General features: G+C 44.6%; 1 protein-coding gene across 2 annotated transcripts in view; it reads left to right on the top strand.

The window, feature by feature from the left end:
• Positions 1 to 19,208, top strand: part of MARK4 (microtubule affinity regulating kinase 4) — a 672,098-nt gene that overhangs the window by 379,670 nt on the left and 273,220 nt on the right. For both annotated transcript variants that reach the window (XM_085625587.1, XM_085625588.1), the window contains exons 8-10: positions 9,997 to 10,233; positions 12,094 to 12,213; positions 15,622 to 15,721. In XM_085625587.1, the coding sequence (XP_085481713.1) occupies positions 9,997 to 10,233; positions 12,094 to 12,213; positions 15,622 to 15,721 (457 nt within the window). The remainder of the gene's footprint in view (positions 1 to 9,996; positions 10,234 to 12,093; positions 12,214 to 15,621; positions 15,722 to 19,208) is intronic.

The following is a 19,208-nucleotide window of genomic DNA, read 5'->3' as shown; positions in this document are numbered from 1 at the left end:
GTAGGAGGTAGTCCATAGAATACAGAAACTAAGGGTCTTTCATACCCTATTTACCGCTGAGTAAGCATGGAGACTCAAAGAGGAGGTACAGGCATATACAGGAATAGTTATCGACTAACATGGGCATACAGAAATTGCTTGGTCAACAAAGTTGGAGGGGAGATGTACTGCTTACTTCAGTTGGAATAGCCTGACAAATATAGTCTAAGACAGGTGCATTCTAGCAGCTACAGGCCTTTCTGAGCATGCGCAGTGCTCTAACTTAGTACTGAAGGAGTTAACTATAGTTGATGACTCAAGCAGAATAGCAAAGCAGGCAAATGTGAAGACAGAAGAAGCACATGGCTAACACATGGCTAACGAAAATGGTTGCCACAAACAAAATGGCTTCAGCTTATGCTAACGGTAATTTCTGCGATATCCACAGCGCGCTTGAACTCACTCGTGACTCGAATCTGAACTCGTCCCGAGCAAGGAATAGGAGATGGTTCGACCATTCATGCACCAAGTCTTCCAAGTAATTGAAAGTGGCTAACACCACTACCCACGGTAAAATACCTTAATTAAGCTCCTTCGCCTGGGATATAGGCAGGCTCTTGCAGCAAGAAAGAAGGTGTTGCAGGAGGAGGCATGGTCTGAAGTAACCTTAGCAGCGGAATCCAAAGACCACAAGCTATTTTGGAATATGGTCAATGCTCCTTTTCTAAACAAGCATTTGCAATGCAATAGGTCTCGCATTTTTTAGAGTTGGAGCTATTGGCATTGTAATGTAAATGTTTTTTATTGATGTATTTTGGAGTGAAGTGGATGTATGTGATGGCAATTGTGTGTGTTACAATGCATCTAAAAGGAAGGAATATGGGAAAATGCCAGTGGCGCGATGTGCCAGGCTCAGATTGCAGCTAAACACCTTTTGTCTTTCAAGATGTGACAGCCATAGTTTTTAAAATGCAGTAGCATGCCTACAACAGTATCAAAATACAACACAGTTCAATATGACCTATTAGGTTTTAAACAAAACCTGTGTATTTGAGTTAAAAAAATCATGTTCATCTTTATGAAGCCTCTTGCACATGTCCTGCCTGAAGAATGTGTTGACAAATGGGCCACTCAGAGGCTTTGCCTAGCCAGTGCTATGCTCGGCTAGTAGCCCTGATGTAGACCTACGTGCAGGTCAGGCAGGTTCGTGTAGACAGGTGCGGCCAGGTACTTTGAGGGCAGTGACCACATCCGGACACACAATTCACCGTTACAAGTCACACTACATTAAGCATTTACAAAGTTACCAATTTAGACCAAGATATATTTCTCAGGCTTAAATGACACATACAGGACCAGATACATACAGAATGCATAGCTACTTAGTATGCTTCCATTACCCACAATACTAACAGTTGCAATGCAAGGTACCCTGACTCAGACTCCCCAGAGGTAGCTGTTCGCGCTCAATAAATTTCTGTATTATTATTATTATTATAGATGTAGCACACACAGAAGCAGTGCAAACTTCCCACACACTGCCGAGCAAAACAGCAGCAGCAGGGAAAGTGTCTCACTCAACAGGTACTCTACCAATAGAAGCGCTACGTGCTTCTTGCACATAGAGGAGAAGTGCAGTTCAAGCAACAGTGCAAACTTCCCTTACAGTGCTGTGACAGTGAGACACTACACAGCAATGTCAAATAAAAAGACTAATAGCCCACTGAGATGACGGAAAAAGGTTGCGGCTAATAGGATTGTCAAAAACAGAACAACAATAAACCTACAACTAATGTACGCTCTGGGGCTGATTCACTCGGGCTCCCCTCGCTCCTCAGACCCCTCACCTCCAGGTGTAAGGCGCCTGCCGCAGCTACTACAGTGCCCGCTCAGTGCTCGCTGCCTCTGGCTTTCCCTGGGCCATGCCCCCAAAGAGCTTCTCAAGGAATCGCAATGGCTCCGAGGGCTGCGCCTGTATGTAGCTGCACCAGGGCAGGTTCCCCGGCCCGGGCAAGAACCTGCTCAGCCATGGGCCCTGCACTGTCACTGCGTGCCGTCATTGGCTCCACAGAAACCGGAGTCACAAAGGTACCAAGAGCAGCCTTATCTCGGCCCACTCTGACATCATGAATAACTTAATCTCCCTGTGCCTAAAAAAAATGAATGTGTCACACTGTGACCTATTTGGTGTGTATGTAAAATGCTCCAATACCTACTGATAGAGTTTGCGCTATATTGAAAAAAAAATAATGCAAACAGCTGACAGGTCTTTTCCCGATCTGGGTGCGGAGTCATAGAGCGGTATTCGCCCGGCCCTAGTGAAGGCAGAGCAGCTGCCCCTGATAACCAACAAGGCAGGGGCGGCAAGCAATACAATAAAAAACGGCTGGGAGGGGGCAAGCTATACAAGGCGCAGCGCAAATCAATAACGAGCCAAGCCTAAAGAAAACGAGGAATGTGGAAGACCACTTTTGTTTCTGTTGCTATAAACAAAGCTAAACCTGCAATAGCCAGACGGGAGAAGAGGCCATCACACGCTGTACAGCGTGATGGTCAACAAAAATATTCTCTTAGTGAAATCGCCGGGGAGGGAACTCAGCACACAAAGGAGGGACATTTACACAAATACACCAATGACAAGCCAGCATTTCTGAATGCCACATATAACAACCAGTGGCATTCGGTGGGGTGTGCAGAAAGCCCACTGGAGAGATACAACAGGTCTTGCAGACTGCACACGCGCTGTTGAGGTTCGACCTAATAATGAGACCATCCCAGAGCTTCATTCCTTAATTTCCTGTGAAGCATGGGTAGCACATTTCTCTCCAGTTTTTGCTCAGAGCAGTGAGACTAGCGACCTAGAAGTATGTGTGGGAAGGGGCTGCTGGCGCCACTTTCCATTAGATATTACCTTGGACGAAGTCACCTGAACTTTGCATGACAGTGCCAGTGGTAGGGCCCCAGGGCCTGATGGGGTGCCCGTGGATGCTTTTAAATCAACTGTAGAATTATCGGGCCTCATCCTGAAGAGGGTGTTTAATTCGGCAGTTGTCAGTGCAATACCTGTTTCCTGAGCTAGTTCAATAGTTATACCTATATTTAAGAAAGGTGATAAATCAGACTCCAAAAGCAGATCATCCAATCTCTCTTTAAGACTCATCAGTCAAAGTGATGAGCAGGATCTTACTTATGAGATTAGAGGAGTGAGTGAAGGAATTTTCTATCCTATCCATAGCCCAGTTTGGTTTTAGAAAGTTATAGGTACTATTGAGCAGTGTGTTAATTTAGACCTCCTGATTGGGGAATATACTAGAGCTACATCAGAATCTTTATTCCTCTGTTTTTCTGACTTAAGCAGTGTTTTTGACCTTGTTGACCATGTACTCCTGTGGTCATCACTGCTTTCCCTTGGTGTGCCCTTAAGGCCATTATTAGTTTTCTGGCACGTATGTATGAAAACCTATCAAGCAAAGTTTGTTATGGTCCACAGGGGGAATGTTCCCCTTTGTTTAAAGTAGGGAGAATACTCCCAACAGGGTTGCGTTTTGGCCTCTCTGTTTTCCCTTTTTATGAATGGGGTGGCTAATGCTCTGCAGTCCATTCAAGCTAGTGCCCCTTTTGCAGACGGGCCCGCTGTACCTGTGTTATTATATGCTGATGATGCTGTTTTGATATCTAGGTCCCCGGTTGGCCTGCAGAGATTGATGAATGCTTTTGGGGACTTTATGGCTTCCAAAAAATGATGATTAATGAAACAAAAACATTTACCATAATTTGTGGTCGCAACCCAACAAAACCCAGACCCTTTCTTATTGATAATACTGTGATTTCTAGAGTTAACTCTTTTTTTTACCCGGGAGTCTTATTCATGAGTACTGGCTCTTGGGCTCAACAGATCTAAAAATATAAAGAAAAGATGAGCAGAAACTCTCATGGGATTTTTAGGTTCTCCTCTATATTGGGTTTTCAACCCATTAAGGAGATGGCTCCATGGAGCTGGCCTTTGGGGCTATGTTCTATGTAAGCCATTGCAAATAGAGGAAAACAATTTTCTAAAATGTTTACTCTGTTTACAAGCTTCCTCCTCAACCATGCTCGCTCATCGTGAGGTGGGCCTACAGTATATGTAGGATCTAATTCTGGTAAGACCGCTATTACTTTGGTTGTCCATTTGGTCAAAAGAAGAAACCAGTTTTACCAACTCTATTATATCAGATTGTCTAGCACTGGATAACGTCTTGCGTATCCCCTGGTTAGCATACATACACTCTTCTTTTAGCTCTCTTTTTAACTGTCAGTGTGAACCCCTTCCAAGTGTTATCCCTTTCTAATAAAGGCATTAAAGACACCTTTATACAACATAGAACTGAATGGCGGGTGGGCATGAAGTTTATGAGACCGACAGTCACATTTTAGTTGTCCCTTGGGTTTGAGGAGGGCTATCAGAATTATCTGACTTTTGTTACTAATACCTAACATAGTTTTGTTTTGACCAGGTTTAGATTTGGAATTGTGCACCACTTGGTTGCTTTCCCTATTATGAGGTCTTGCCCCTCAACCTTGACGTTTTGTCCTTGTAATGGTTCAAGTAAACATAGCATGCTGCCCTTTATGTTGCTTTGTGATATATCTTCTCAGTACAAGTACTCTTATTTTAAACCCATGTTTGTTGCACAGAATATTAGAGCTCACAAAGATGCTTTTAAGTTTCTGCTTGCATTGAATGACCATCAAGTATGTTTTAATGTTGCTTTGTATATCTTGAAATCCATGAATTTAAGGGAACGTGTTATATATTAGATTCCTTTTGGTTTGTATTTTAATGGATGTATAGCACTTAATTGGATGTATTAACTGGCCGAATAAAGATCTTGAACCGAGTCTGGTAGTAATGTCGAAGCAACGTTGCTTTGGGATGAAGCCCAATTGGTTAGGATCAATCAGAACCTGGATGTAGGGGTTGAGTCGTAACTCTAGGATGCTTATGAACAGTTTGATATCAAAATTGATAATCAAATGGGCCAACATGAGCCACGTTGTGAGGGATCTTTACCCTGTTTTGGTATCACTTTGATTGTGGTGGTGAGCACAGTAGGCGTCACAGAGCCCCCCAATAAGGAGGAGTTATAAAGTCAGTGAGGATTGGAGCCAGGGTATGGCAAAATGTATTGTAGAAATAGGATGAGTACCCATTCTTTCTGGGGCCATATAAAGTTTCAGTTTAGCTATAGCGGAAATGAACTCCTCCTTTGTAATCAATTCACTTGAGTAGTTGTTAGCTTAGGTAAATTAGCTTGTCCAAGGTTATTGGTTATACAGTTGTCTGGAATAGTCTGTAACCAAAAAAGGGTTTTGTAAGTGTCTTGGAATTTTGCTGCTATGGGATTGTTTCCTATAATTGTATGACCCTTATCAGTTTTTAGATAATTGATCCTATCCTTGTTAATCTTCCCTCAGAGTTTTTGTCCTAGGAGCCTTCCCACCTTTTTTCCGCCCAGGTAGTTTTTGTGTTTCAACCAGACCGATGCATATTCTGCCCTTCCTTGATCTAGAAGTCTCCATTGTGCATGGGCTGACTTTAGGGATCACCAGATCCTAGGGGCACTGGTATGCTTATATATGTTTTATTTGACTGCCAGCTAAAGTTAGAACTGCTAGTCTCTCTGTTCCTTATTTTCATTGCCCGTTATAGCTGTCAACTGCCCCCGAAGCACAGCTTTTAAAGTGTTCGAAAATGTGACACAAGTGAACTCCCTAGATTGTTTTCTGATATAAATTGTGTGATTGCAGTTTTAATGGTTATTTTATTGCAATCCTTCCCTTGGAGAGCATCTCTCAGCCTCCAGGAGCCTAACGTCCTTTAGAGTTCTGAAGGCAGTGTCTCTAGAGATTGGTACATGATCAGACATTGGAATTGGGAGTAGATTCATGGTCACTCTACACCCAAGTAGTGTTGGTGTCCCCAGAAAGTGACCGAGTGTGGTATATGTCTTATGAGATGCCGAAGGACAGGTGTAATCTGAACCAGTGGATTGAATTTCCTCCAGATATCTATCAGCCCAACTTGTTTCATTCATTCCAGTCCCTTTGCTGTAAGAGCACCTGATAATCCATATCTCTGGCCTGACCTGTCTTGCTCATTATTCATCCAATCCTCCAATTAACACCTTCCTATCCGGGGTCTGTCTCTACGTCTGGAAAAACAGCCCATTTTGTGACAAGTGAAGCATTATTGGCACAGGGATCCCTTCTCTTCATGAGGTCTTCCAGAGGGAGATGGAGCACAGCTCATCTGCATCCTTTTGCTACAGCTGGAGAGTGTTGGTAATCAGGTTAAACTCCCCCTCACCAATCAATCCAGTCCCCCTCAACAGTACATTTCATTGCGGTGGTAGGCTGATACTCCGCTCACTGGCTGCTTAGCCACTAGCCCATTTTTAGCTCTGCGGGTGAGCTTACACTGTAGCAGCTATACTGTGTGCCTTCGATATAAACAACAAAATGGCCCTAACAGCAAAGTTCCAAAGTAAAAACTAGTATACGATCCGAATTAACGTATCTCAATCATAACAAATTGGTTAATAAAGGAAAGAGGAAGCAAATAATCCAACACAAGAGGCAGAATGTATGAAAAAAACAATTTCCAATTATATTCTACAATTAGTAATATATACACTTCTTTTTTATGTAAAGTTTGCTCCATTTTATGCATAATAAAGTGCTCATAGAAGTGCTCGTGTATAGGTGATGTAAGGTAAAGAAGAATCTAATTGAATGACAAAATTCAATAAAAAAAATCAACAGCGCTACCCGACTGGTGCAAAACGCCTTTCTGAAGTCATTTTATATGGTTACGTTTTATCCATGAAAAAGAGGTGGCTGTCTTAGTCTGTTAGTCTGCTCACTTTCTCTATTTGAATATTGCTATTCAATCTAGGCTGAAAAGAATGTCGACGTTTCGACCTAAAATGGAAGAGGCCAGTTAGAACCTTAACTGCAGGTCTTCATCAGAACGGCAAAGATAGGGGCAACCTGTGAAAGGGGAGGGTTAAAAGAAATTATTAAAACAGCAAATCAAGGGTGATGGATTAGGAAGATTTTGTATGTTTCTCCTAAACGTGCAGTGTGAGAAACTGGCTAGGTATATGGTGTAAACTTATGTAAGTGGGCACCTTGCACCAATTCAAACAATCCTTATGGGGATTTTAGTAGTCTTAGACAACCTTACAAAGCTCTCTAAGTGGTAGCTGTGGAGAGCAGCCTTGAGGCTTAGTCCAGAAGGAGTGTAAAGCAGCTTGTTTTAGCAGAACATAGTCTTAAAGGTATAGATTAAGTGAAAAAGAACCCCACAGTATATTTATAAAAATATATATTTATTATAAGATACTCATTAACACATGCAGATATCTCCTAGCCGGAGATACACACAATGCACACAATACTTTTCAATAGAAACAGGTAAGTAGCACTTAATACACAGTGGTCACCAGGGGGAGACCAAACCATATACTCAAATAGTGGTATGCAAACCACGACTCGAGTCAAGACTGTACCCAGAAGACGTAGAAGTCCCGGGGACCCAAGGAAGCACATGAGGTAAGTAACCAGGAACCCCATGGAGGTCGTGTGCAGAGTGGGAACACGACTGCGGGCTCAATACAAGTCAATGGGTAAGTCGCGGTTGCAATTTTAAAGAAGAAGAACCCTTCCCAGTGGACCCTGAAGAAACCCTGTGGAAGACAGGAGGTTGGAGAGCCACTCCACCCGTGCATACACTAGGAACCAGGATATATACACCAGGGAAGCCGGGTGCATAGGTGTGAATTGGCATCGGAAACCACTGTCGAACCCAATGGAGGACTTCAGGAAGATGCCGCTGCTGAAGAAGGTGAAAGTGTCCGGTGGAACCCAAAGGTAGATTCAGGAGGAGAAGTACCTACAAGCAGAGGGGACAGAGTCTAGGCAGGAGTGACCAGGAGGCACGAAAGACAAATGCCCACCGATATCGAGTGTTGCATAGGTGTGAATTGGCATCGGAAACCACTGTCGAAACCAATGGAGGACTTCAGGAAGATGCCGCTGCTGAAGAAGGTGAAAGTGTCCGGTGGAACCCAAAGGTAGATTCAGGAGGAGAAATACCTACAAGCAGAGGGGACAGAGTCTAGGCAGGAGTTACCAGGAGGCACGAAAGACAAATGCCCACCAATATCGAGTGTTACAGGAGTGATGACGGTGACCTTGGGGCTGCAGCTGTCCGGACCAGGTGATGCTGTGGAAGACCAGGAGCCGTTCATGAGCTGTCCCACTAAGGGTTGTCTGGATTGGTGCAAGGTGCCCACTTACATAAGTGTACACCATACACCAAGCCAGCTTCTTACATGCGGCAACTGACTTTGAGTGGTGCACTGCCCGGACACAGCATAGACCGAAAACCTGATGTGGGGTCGAAGAGTATACCTTTGTCTGGAAGGTATACTCTTCTACAATCTACAAAAGTGACAAATCATGATCTTGCGCACCTGGGCCACTCCCGTCGCCCTAGGTGAGCAGTGCAGTCCAGGGTCAGTCACAGCAGCCCACATATTTCAAGGTGGGTTCTTTTCTGGTCCCCGATCAATTTCTTACTTTGAGTGTAAGCCAAGCTCGATGTTGTGTCTTTTGGCCAGCTGCTGACGGGAGAGCAGGGAAACCACTTCCTACCCATCCGCCTTCTTGGCCATGCTCCGACTTTCAGATTTCCCTAACCATGGGTGGCAGACAACCAAGGATTCCATCGCATAAGGAAAGATTATGATGTTGGGGCACAAGCCTTCACGTCTGTCAGGGGTATGCACACCGTGTCAGTGCCAAGACACCTTCCTTTTTTCATCAGAACAGTTTGCTTCAAGTATGGTGTTGACTACTAGGCAGCAGTCATTCAATGCAGAGCAGATTCCGAGTTGAGTCAGCACTTACTGAACAACATCTTCATCTGAATCTACAAGATATCCACACCTGCTGCCAACCCCAGGATCTTCTATGCTTGACAATCTTTCCATTTTTTTACAGCGTCCTTCATGCATATATAATCATTATGTCTGCTGGGGCTGCCCCTTCTGATGTTTTGTATCCTTATGTAGGTGAAGAGTGATAGGGTTTTCAGCTCTGTATTGTGATGATCTCTTCTAGGTCAGAAACAAAAAAGGGAATGGTGAAAATGCTTGAATTCATAATTATTAGCAGATGCTCCGGGTGCATTCAACCCATCTTTATTTTGCTTTCTGTGCTTCTACCGAGTGAAACCAACAATATGCAAATCATCTTGTTCTCACCACAAACAAGCATTGGCATAGCCAATAGGTCTCGCCTTTAGGTCCTTTATAAGTGTTTAGCCATGCAACAGTTGCATAATTAAATACTTATAAGTTCCCAAAAGCGAGACCTATTGGCTATGTCAAGCGGCCGTGCGGCCGCGAAAGTGATCACATCGCGATCAAACATCAAAGCGGCTGTGAAAGTGAAATTAATCGCGGTCAAGCGCGGCGCGCGCACATGCACTGTAGATCTAGGCTGGCCTGGTAACACTTTTTGGAGCCCTCTCAAAAAGTTTCGCCAGACCAGCGCATGCGCTGGGTCAGGCGAGACCTAAAATGGGCAGTGTAGTTCAGGGTGGTAGGCCGTATCCCTAAGCATGGGGAACACAAGAAATTCAGACATTTATTCCGCTTTGCTGATCCCCATCAGTGAGATTGTATCTTCGCTCAGGGGAGCTTGTTCTATTTACCAAGGGATGTTACATGCTGATGCTGGTGATGGCATCTGTGGCAGTTTCCTTTGAAGGCTTTCAAATACAGTTGTAGGATGGAGGGTATGGTTCATCTGCTGCACAGCTGCGCTTGAGTACTTAAAATCTGGATACATAGGTTTCGCTCTGTGGGGGCATACAGGTGACAGAGCAGGCAGACAACATGTTAAAGTGTTCTGTTTTAATCTTTTCTCACGCTTCCTGTTTCCCGTTCTCTTTTTATCATCCTCAAGGCGGAAAATCTACTTCTGGATGCTGATGCCAATATCAAGATTGCCGACTTTGGCTTCAGCAACGAGTTCACACTGGGGTCGAAACTGGACACTTTCTGTGGGAGCCCACCATATGCTGCCCCTGAGCTTTTCCAAGGCAAGAAGTATGACGGGCCTGAGGTGGATATTTGGAGCCTGGGTGTCATTCTGTACACACTGGTCAGCGGCTCACTACCCTTCGATGGCCAGAACCTCAAGGTGAGTCTGTATACCTCGGTTGGCCTTCCTGAAGGTCATTCGCCACTGATGATATTTTTTGTCTGTACCTCCACATCATCTGCATCCACTTTTAAATGGATGGATTCACTTAATAAGATAGAGGTGTCTTCTCATAAGTAGATGTGCCATCTCCTGAGCAGGGTGTCTCTCAAAAGTATGTGGCCCAGTTGCTGGTTAGGGGCCGCTCACTCATGCAGAAAGCCCACTAGATGACCGGTGCTCCCTGTGTGACTGGTCCTCCTATGAGGAGAGGAAACCCCCATGCTGTGTGGTTTGTGCCCCACCTCGGATGTAGGCATACTCCCGTATAGTAGGATATAACCCCAGAAAAATAAGTTTGTTCCCCTGAAAGGTGGGGGCATGGCTATCCTTCAGAGGCGAATGTACCCATTCAAAGATAGGTGCATACTCTCATAAGTGTGGTGGCTACCTTACAGATGGTCCCTTGTTCATAGCAGGTTCCATCTACTCTGATGGAGATATAATCCTGCATTGGTGGGCCCCTTCCCGTGCAGAAACCCAGTTGTTGCTGGATTCCACCATTGCTGGATAGAAGCCCTTCTTTTTCAAAGGTCTGTTCTCCTAAGTCTTGTGCCTCTGTCATTGAATGGGGGGTTCCAGATTGGCAGGTCTTCCTGTCATTAATAGGTTCCTCTGTTGGATAGTGGACACCACCCTTTTGTGAGCTGCTTTGTCTGATTATTCTTCAGTGTAGTTCATTCAGTGTCAACTGCACATCTGGTTTCCATCGGTGCTTGCATTTGGCAATGAATGACTTTAATTCTTCTCATTGCAACTTGGCCCTCATTGTTTGTTGGGAATCGATGGTGGTTCATAGTACTCCTTGATGACTTGTCCTCTTCATTGGTGCCTAGTTGTACACAATTGTCCCGACTGGGGAGAGAGCCACGTCATCCTAAGGTAGTATTTGTTAACCGATTGTCATCATGCTGAGGCAGGGAAACACCTTTTTGCTTGTGTTTCACCTTGTTCATCAGGTTAGCTCCCACGCTGACATATAGGCATCTGCATTGACATGACTGCCCATTTTCTGGTTTACTAGTTTTCCCTGTTTGCTTGATGCCACCTTCCTGGCTGCATCCATTAAGTCAATGGCAAGTACGCTCTCCCTCTGTGTTGGAGGCATTCACTGGCTGGTGGGTGTGAGCCCCTTGATTGCACATGTATTTGTCTCTTTGATGCCTGTAAACTCCTCAGTAGGGGGATCAGGTCTCCAGATGGTGGGTGCAGTGCGTTCAAATGTGTATATGACACATTTAGAGGGGTCGGTGATTGAGCTCTCCTGATGATTTCATGTCACTGGGAGGCCTTGTATCCAGTCATGTACTTTTATGTAAAATATCAGCGTATTCTGGGAGTTATAGTCTTATTCCGGTTAAATTGGACCAACAGGGCTAACACATCTGAAAACAATTATTTGTCAAATGGAATCTCAGGACTGGTAGCTTTGCTTCCCGGTAACACGAGGTCATATGGCAATCCTAGGCGTGACGCTCTCCATGGTGGGAACATTGTCCCTCCTATGGACCTTTCCTTCTATGGTGTGGGAAACCTCCTGTAGTTCCCTGGAAGATTAATTCTTCGATTGGATTCCTGGTCTAACATTACGATGGTGGCACCATTTCCATAACTTGAGCAGCAGTTTTCTCATTGCTGAGATCTGAATTCGTCTGAGAGCCAGCCCTGTAAAAGAAGGGAGACGAAAACGGCAAACGTGCTTCCTAAACTTTGGACCTCTTCAAAAATCTGTTCTGGCACATGGTGTGTTTTTAGAAACGACGTTTTCTCTTTTATCTTCCACACCTCTTCTCCTTCCAGGAGCTGCGAGAGAGAGTCCTGCGAGGGAAGTACCGTGTCCCATTCTATATGTCTACAGACTGCGAGAACATTCTGCGACGGTTCCTAGTCCTCAATCCCACTAAACGATGCACCCTGGAGGTGAGTAACTCCAGCACTGTCCTGTCAGGTTACCGCCCACTCTGCTTTATGTGCCCAATGTTAACTCCTGCCCTCTATTTTTCCTGTTTTATCGTTCACTGTTTGATTTCTTTTTATTTCTCTCAAAAGCTTGTTTCTTTGTGTCTTCCATTCTATCCTGATCTCTTATTACTCTTTTGTTGTCAGCTTTCCTTTTTATCAGTTTTTTTAAAATGTATATGCCATCATTTTCTTGTGTTCGACCATTTATTCCGTTTGCTTACCAATTTCCTTTCTCCTTTGCCTATTCCTCGCTTTCCTCTCCCTTTTAAAGGGCGAATCGTATAATTGCAATAATATTTCTGATTATACCCTGCTAAGTTGACTTTGCAAAGAATTTTAGAGAACTACAATTAGTATAATAAGCTCCTGACGCTAATTACAGAGCAACGGCATGGCTGCAGGACCCAAGACTGGGAATACCCGAGACAAGAACAGTGTGTAGCACGCTTTCTCCTGCTATGGACTTGAGGGTTGGATTTTGGGGCGGGAGGAGGAGTTGTGGGTGGATCCATTTCCTTAAATCCTCAGTTGATGTAGAAATGTGAGGCAGTGGATTCAGATATGTAGATTCGGCACACAGTTTATATGCAGCCCCATGGTAACATGCAAGAGTGTGGGTACAAGGTATGTTCTTGGGCCTGTTACTACCCTGAACCTAAAGACTGGGATCAAGTGATATCTGTTAGGGCACCGCAATTTGACCTGCTTTCAATGTGCTTCAGACAAAATGCAAGGAACATTGCAAAGTCGACTTTGTGGCAGTCTGTATTTCGGAGCTGTGCCCTGCCAGAAATGTATCCCACACGGGCCCCAACTACATGTTGGGCAGATGTAGGTGCATACATACCGGGTGATTGGAATTAACGATTCCAGGCGGTTCTCCACTCCTAGATCTGCCTATTCAGAGTTAATCCCTATAGAATGAGGAATTACCATGCGGGCCAGATATTTCCACTGTAAACTTTCGCACAGTATTCTCTTTCCCATGCACATTAATGCCCCCATTTACCGCCTACTCTGAGCAAGTAATAGAAGCGATGTTGTCCGCGTCGACTAGGGAGGTGTCTATGGAGGGACAGAGCAGGCTTTAAGTAGGCAGAGGGTGAGAATTACATGCTCAGTGCCATAGCATGGATTGGCTGCTGGCCAGGCTTCTCTCGTGGCCTGACCCAGTGCAGTTTTGATCAGCTGGAACTTCCTAGCAGGAAAATGGTTAAAATTGTTATAATCTGACAACTTGATATCCCAAACAGGGATTCAGAGCTCCCAGTTTGTTATCATAACCATTCTGTCAAAACATACAGATCTTAAACTGAAACTCTAGGAACCCTTTGGGCCTTATGTAAAGGTTGTCAGTAATGGAATGGGTCTTCTCCCATTCAACCTTTGTCATCCAGTCCCTAATTCAGGGTCATGGTAGGTTGGTTTTCCCAAAGGCAGAGCTGCCATTGAGAAAACCCTCACTGCTGAGTAGTCGCTGGTGTATTGTATTGTAATTGCATTTTTGTAAAGCATAGATCGCAGTCTACATCTTGGGGAGTGGAAGGGGCGTTGCTTTTGTTGAAAGGCTGATGAACTGAACTCATTTAATTATCATGCATGATTGACATGAGTGGTGCATCAGCGGGCTAGTCGTAATGGTGGAAAAAAGATTGATGGATTTAATGCATGACTCTTACATTAATTTATTGATTGATCAGGTGTATATGGCATTAAAAGGCCCACCCTATTTAACACTGGCCATCTCCGTCCCTGGCTTTTTTCTGCCCGGGACGTCCATGTACATGGTTGTGTTACCAGAGAGTAAAATGCTTAAATATCCATAGTCAATCAATAAATCAATCTTTATTCGACTATTAAGAATAATTATAAAAAGAACAACAGTAAACTACAAATTGATATCACCTAAAATTCAATTCACAGATGGCTCATATCCATTAAATTAGATAAAAAAGCATCATAACCTAACCTGATCATATCCACAGTGCTCCGGAAGAAAGCAGTCATCATTCGTTTTATCGGGGTTGTCTTTGGCAGCAGGTTCACTAGGCTGTTATGACATGGCCCAACCGCTGCAATTGTGTTATTCGTCAACACATCAGTGAACTTTAAATATACAGCTGGCAAGCAGGATTTGGCTGGACTGGTGGAGGGAAGGCCTGCCACTCCCATCTATATGGCAGCCGCTGCCCCAAAGGCTGATGAGGGCCTGATTGTCTGCCACGTGAATCAATTCTAGATTCTCATGCAGTGCATCATACTCTCTTCCATTGCTTTGGTTAAAGAACGCTGGAATCTTAAGATTGTTTTCCTCCTCACATCAGGTTTTAAAGAATGTGTGCCATCAGTACCTAAGCAGCGCTACTCGTTAGTGATCGACATTTTTGCTTTTAGCTGGGCCAAAGATTGCCCAATAGGTAAAATTAACCTTCCCTAAGGCTGGGAAGGCCACATCCACCAACCCTCAGACAACCATAGGCCGAAGGTTTGCATAACGTGCTTGACTAAGGCATCACAGCCATTTCAAAGTCATTGGACTTGAGGCAAAAACCAGAGTCTGTTAATGTGAGACAAAAAGGGGGGTGTCTCCTTAAGTTAAAGCTCTAGGCACCAAGTTGAGTAGTGCCCCTCAACCCTCTTCCAAAGCACTCTAAGATACAGCATTCAAAATGTCTTCGACTTTGCACAAAAAAGATATTCTCTCCGATCCGGAACATGCCTCGGCAGGTTTTAAAAGTGGTTCTCAAGAAAGAAAGTCAGAAAGACCAGAGTGGTACCAGCCCCGCAGAGGAGCAAACTTTGTGCTTGACTGGTAGGTAAAGGCAATCCGGATCCTTGAAAGAAATTATATAAATCTATGAAAACAAATTTCGTTTCTGCAAAAAGGTGAAATCTATGTGCTTCATCCTGAAAGACTGGTAGGGACAATGCATTTCCCACTGATTGGCAAGTCTTACCAAAACCAGTGCCCTTCATTAGCAGAGGAGGGGTGTTGACCCTATTTGCCCAGCCCTCGTTTTACACCCATTCTTTCTCCTCTCTGTTTAAATGATAAAACCTTTTCTCATCCTTCTGTCTCCCTTTGTCTCTCATTAGTCATGTCTCTTCCCCTCTATTCCACCCCTTATTATTGCCCTTTCACCCCGTTTTGCCTTCAAGCACATCTCTTTCCTATTGTGTCCTTTCATTTCTCATCGCTGCTGGCTCTCCTTTCATCCTCTCTTTGCACCGTTGTTTAATGTGCCCCAACTCTTACTTACATGCCTTGCCCCTCATGAGCCTTCTGTGCTGTGACGCACCTTGAACACTCAGAAATCGCTTATACTGACCCATTTGTGCTGTGTATTTTGTTCTTTACCTTAACAGCAAATCATGAAGGACAAATGGATAAATGTGGGCTACGATGGGGACGATCTTAAGCCGTACAAGGAGCCAGAGGAGGACTTTGGAGACACTAAGCGAATTGGTAAGCATCTCTTCTTGCTAAGGAATAAATTACCTGTCCACGCATGAACAGGTATTTAATGTGGTTGAGGAGAGGATAGATCTGAAATTCTAGAAGTATAGGAATGTAGAATCTCACTTCAGATAACACCCACTGCACCAATCAATACTGGCTATTTGCAGTCAGATACTGACACAAGCAACCCACATGGTTCGCTGTTCCAATATATCTCTTCATTGCCTTGTTTCATGAATCTACTGGTCTTGGCACCCCAACGCTCAACTGACCAGAAGACTTCAGACAATATAAAACTCTGAACCAGGCATACCCTAAACCTCTCAGCATGCTCTCACATCACCCCGCACCTTAAAGAGCTCCACTGACTCCCAATTCACAAACGGCACTCCTCAAACTCCTTATGTACACACACAAAGCCTTACAGAATACTAGCTCCACGTACCCCCAAACTGCATAAACTTCCACAAACTTTCCAGACACTTCTACTCAGCTGATCTCCTACTCTAAAAGCGAAACTGTACATCATCGCACACAAGAAGTTGCAAGCCTCACGTAGGTCCCACTTCAGGTCAAGGGTGTGGACCTGCTTACAAGGTCGCTCCCGCAAGAGGTCTACTTTGAGGTCAAAATGTACAACATTGGGTGCCACATTGCACCTTCCTGCCTAAAGGATACACAACAGAGTGTGGTCAGACCCCACTCCCAATGCAATGTTGAGATGGTCTAGAGCACACCGTAAAAGTTGATTGGCCATCTACACCGAAGATTAGTTTTTGGGGTTTTATTCGAGCTTCAAAATGAACAAAGCATTTCTAAAAAATCTTACAATGTCCACAGAAAATCCAACAGTGATAACACTAGAAGAAGTAAATCAATAGGACTAATAATGTGGTTTTGTATCCGTTTGCTGTTGAAAGCCTCACATGTTGTATTTTGTGATGCACTAAGAAGGTGTTTGTACAGATTGACGATTTCTTACAGAAGATATACAGCCAGCAAAACATTGAGAAGGTATTTGTGCACATGGAAGATTTCTTGAAACAGGGACATAGCCAACACATCTTTAGTCCAATTGGCTTTCTTAAGGCTTAAGTCCTTTATTGTACCAGTCAAAACGAAGGCAGCGTCCAATGTAAAAACGTATGCAGTGTAGTCAAGAATCACAAATGAGAAAGGAATGCTCGTGCAGTATGTGACACAGTATTAAAAGGAAGTGGTGGTGGACTTGTAGTAAAAAAAGTAATCTTCATGCGTGGTCCCAGCTGGTTGTGTAAGAATGTCAATCGGACTCACTCCAGATCTCCAGTTGCAGAGTCAATTCCTCATCATACTGGAGTGAAGCCTTTAAATAGGCCATGTTGCAGGTACTTGGCACTCTTCTGGTGCACCCTCGGGCTCAAAAGATCCATGGGGGCCCTCCGGTTACTGCCAGCAAATCCATTCTCGGTGAGCTATGACCCCCTTGGACCTGTCACGGGCCCCGTACCACCCTTGGTACAGACTTCCAACGTAGCTCCTGAACCTAGTTCGGTCCCTCCACTTCAACACTTGTACACAAGCGCCAAAGGAGGATCCAGCACTGGCTTGGATGTCTGACACTGAACTGACTTCACAAAGATCCCAACTAATGTGGTGCTGTGAAATCACTATAACGTAACCAGTCACCATACAGCCGGATTCTAATTCTATTCCACTACTAGAACAGACAACTATTGAAAGCTTCATTGTCTTATTGACTCTGATTCTAACCAAAGCTTGCCCCCCTCCAGAGATAAGGGTGGGGGTTGGGATGAGGATGATATACGCCCTCATTTTGATAATTTTTGGATGGACTTACAGGAGGCCAATGGGCACAATACTTCCACTGATACAGGGTTGAAATCGCTATTTGGCCCTCTTCTAGATAAGACTGCTTCTTTTGCAGTGGTAAGATGTGCAGCTGAGGTTTTGGACCTACAGCTGCCCTATTGAGAGGATAAGACAAAATGTTCTTAAAGAAAGTTTGCAGCCTGTGTCAGCCACATCTGAGCCCTTGCTCCTGTTTAATGAGGCCTTCAATTGCACATTAATGGACACTTGGTTCAAGGTGGATCTGTAGGTGGCCAGACATCACACACTGGCACCTGGCGACCCTGATTTCCTCACTAAATATCCTAGTCCTGAGAGTCTGGTTGTTCAGGCTTCAACCAGCAAAGTGAACCCAAAATAGATTTCCTCAACTCTCCCGAGTAGGGACTCTTAAGAGGATTGAAGCGTTCAGAAAAGGAATGTTCTCTTCAGCTAGCCCAGCATTGAGAGCATTCAATGCAGTTTGATTGTTGGGCAGATATTTGCAGGCCCACTAGGACCTGCTTAGCGAGACCTTGCCTGCATCAATGGAAGACCTAAGGGCTTCACAGTCTCAAACCATTCATCATAATCAAGATGAGGCCAAATGAGTCATTCGTGCTGGCCTTGATACTGCTATTATCTGAAGAGAGCAGTTGGCACTAGTGAATGAATAAATGTGTGGCACTTCCCAACCATGTGTTGATGCCTTCCACAGGATTCTCTGGAGATGTTCAGATTCCTCTCATTGATATGCGTTTCGATGGCTCACGCCTGTTCGGTAAAAAACGTAGGCTATTCTAGGGATCTGGTATGTAGGTAACATCAGTCGCCCTAGCCTCTCCAACAATCACTGCAGTCCTTTTGAGGCCAAGGACGTGGATCAGATAGGCATCATGCAGGCCATCAAAGGCACCAGCCCTTCCAGTTCCTTTCCCCTGCAGCAGCTGCTACCAAGCTACTTCAGCTTGCCATTTAGCTTGCCACTATGGTGTACAGCCTTCCTGTGGAAGGCAGGGTCCAGCACTTTCTCCCGGGGTAGTGATCCGTCACATCCAACTGATGGATCTTTCAAACATGAATGTGCTGTACCCTTTGTAGAGAACAGCTACCCTTTGTTTCTGGCACGGTGAATCACCGCCACCCCCTCATTAGAGCGAATCTCAGAAGGACACCTCTCCATTCATTTGCAAGAGATGTAACCTTTACTCTCCAAAGGAGCCATCCAGAGTGTTCTGGACTCTGAAATAGCGGAGAGTTGCTACTCTCGCTATTGCCTAGTACAGAAGGATACAGCCCTTCCGCCCATCTTAGATCTTTGTCCTCTGAATGTCTTCCTACGGAAGGGAACATTCCAAATGCCTATGCTGGTCCAGATTATATCTGCCATGAGCAAAAGCGACTGGATAGAGTTCTTGGTTCTGCAAGTATTTTCATATACCATCCTGCAGTCCTTCAGGCGTAATCAGCGATTCAAGTTAGGCCAGGAGCATTTTCAGTTTGCCGTTCTCCCCTTTGGCCTCACCAGTGCACCTCAGTGTTCACAGAAGTGATGGTGGTAGTGGCAACCCATAATCAGTGTTCGGGGATACCAGTTCTGCCTTACCTTAATTACTGGTTGTTCAAGGTGGGCTCGCCACAGCCAGTCATAGACCACCTCCAG

This window comes from Triturus cristatus, chromosome 9 (assembly GCF_964204655.1).
Source record: "Triturus cristatus chromosome 9, aTriCri1.1, whole genome shotgun sequence".
In the NCBI taxonomy this organism is placed as follows: domain Eukaryota; kingdom Metazoa; phylum Chordata; class Amphibia; order Caudata; family Salamandridae; genus Triturus; species Triturus cristatus.
Note: the sequence above shows the minus strand (reverse complement) of the source record. Positions and strands in the feature narration are given on the sequence as shown.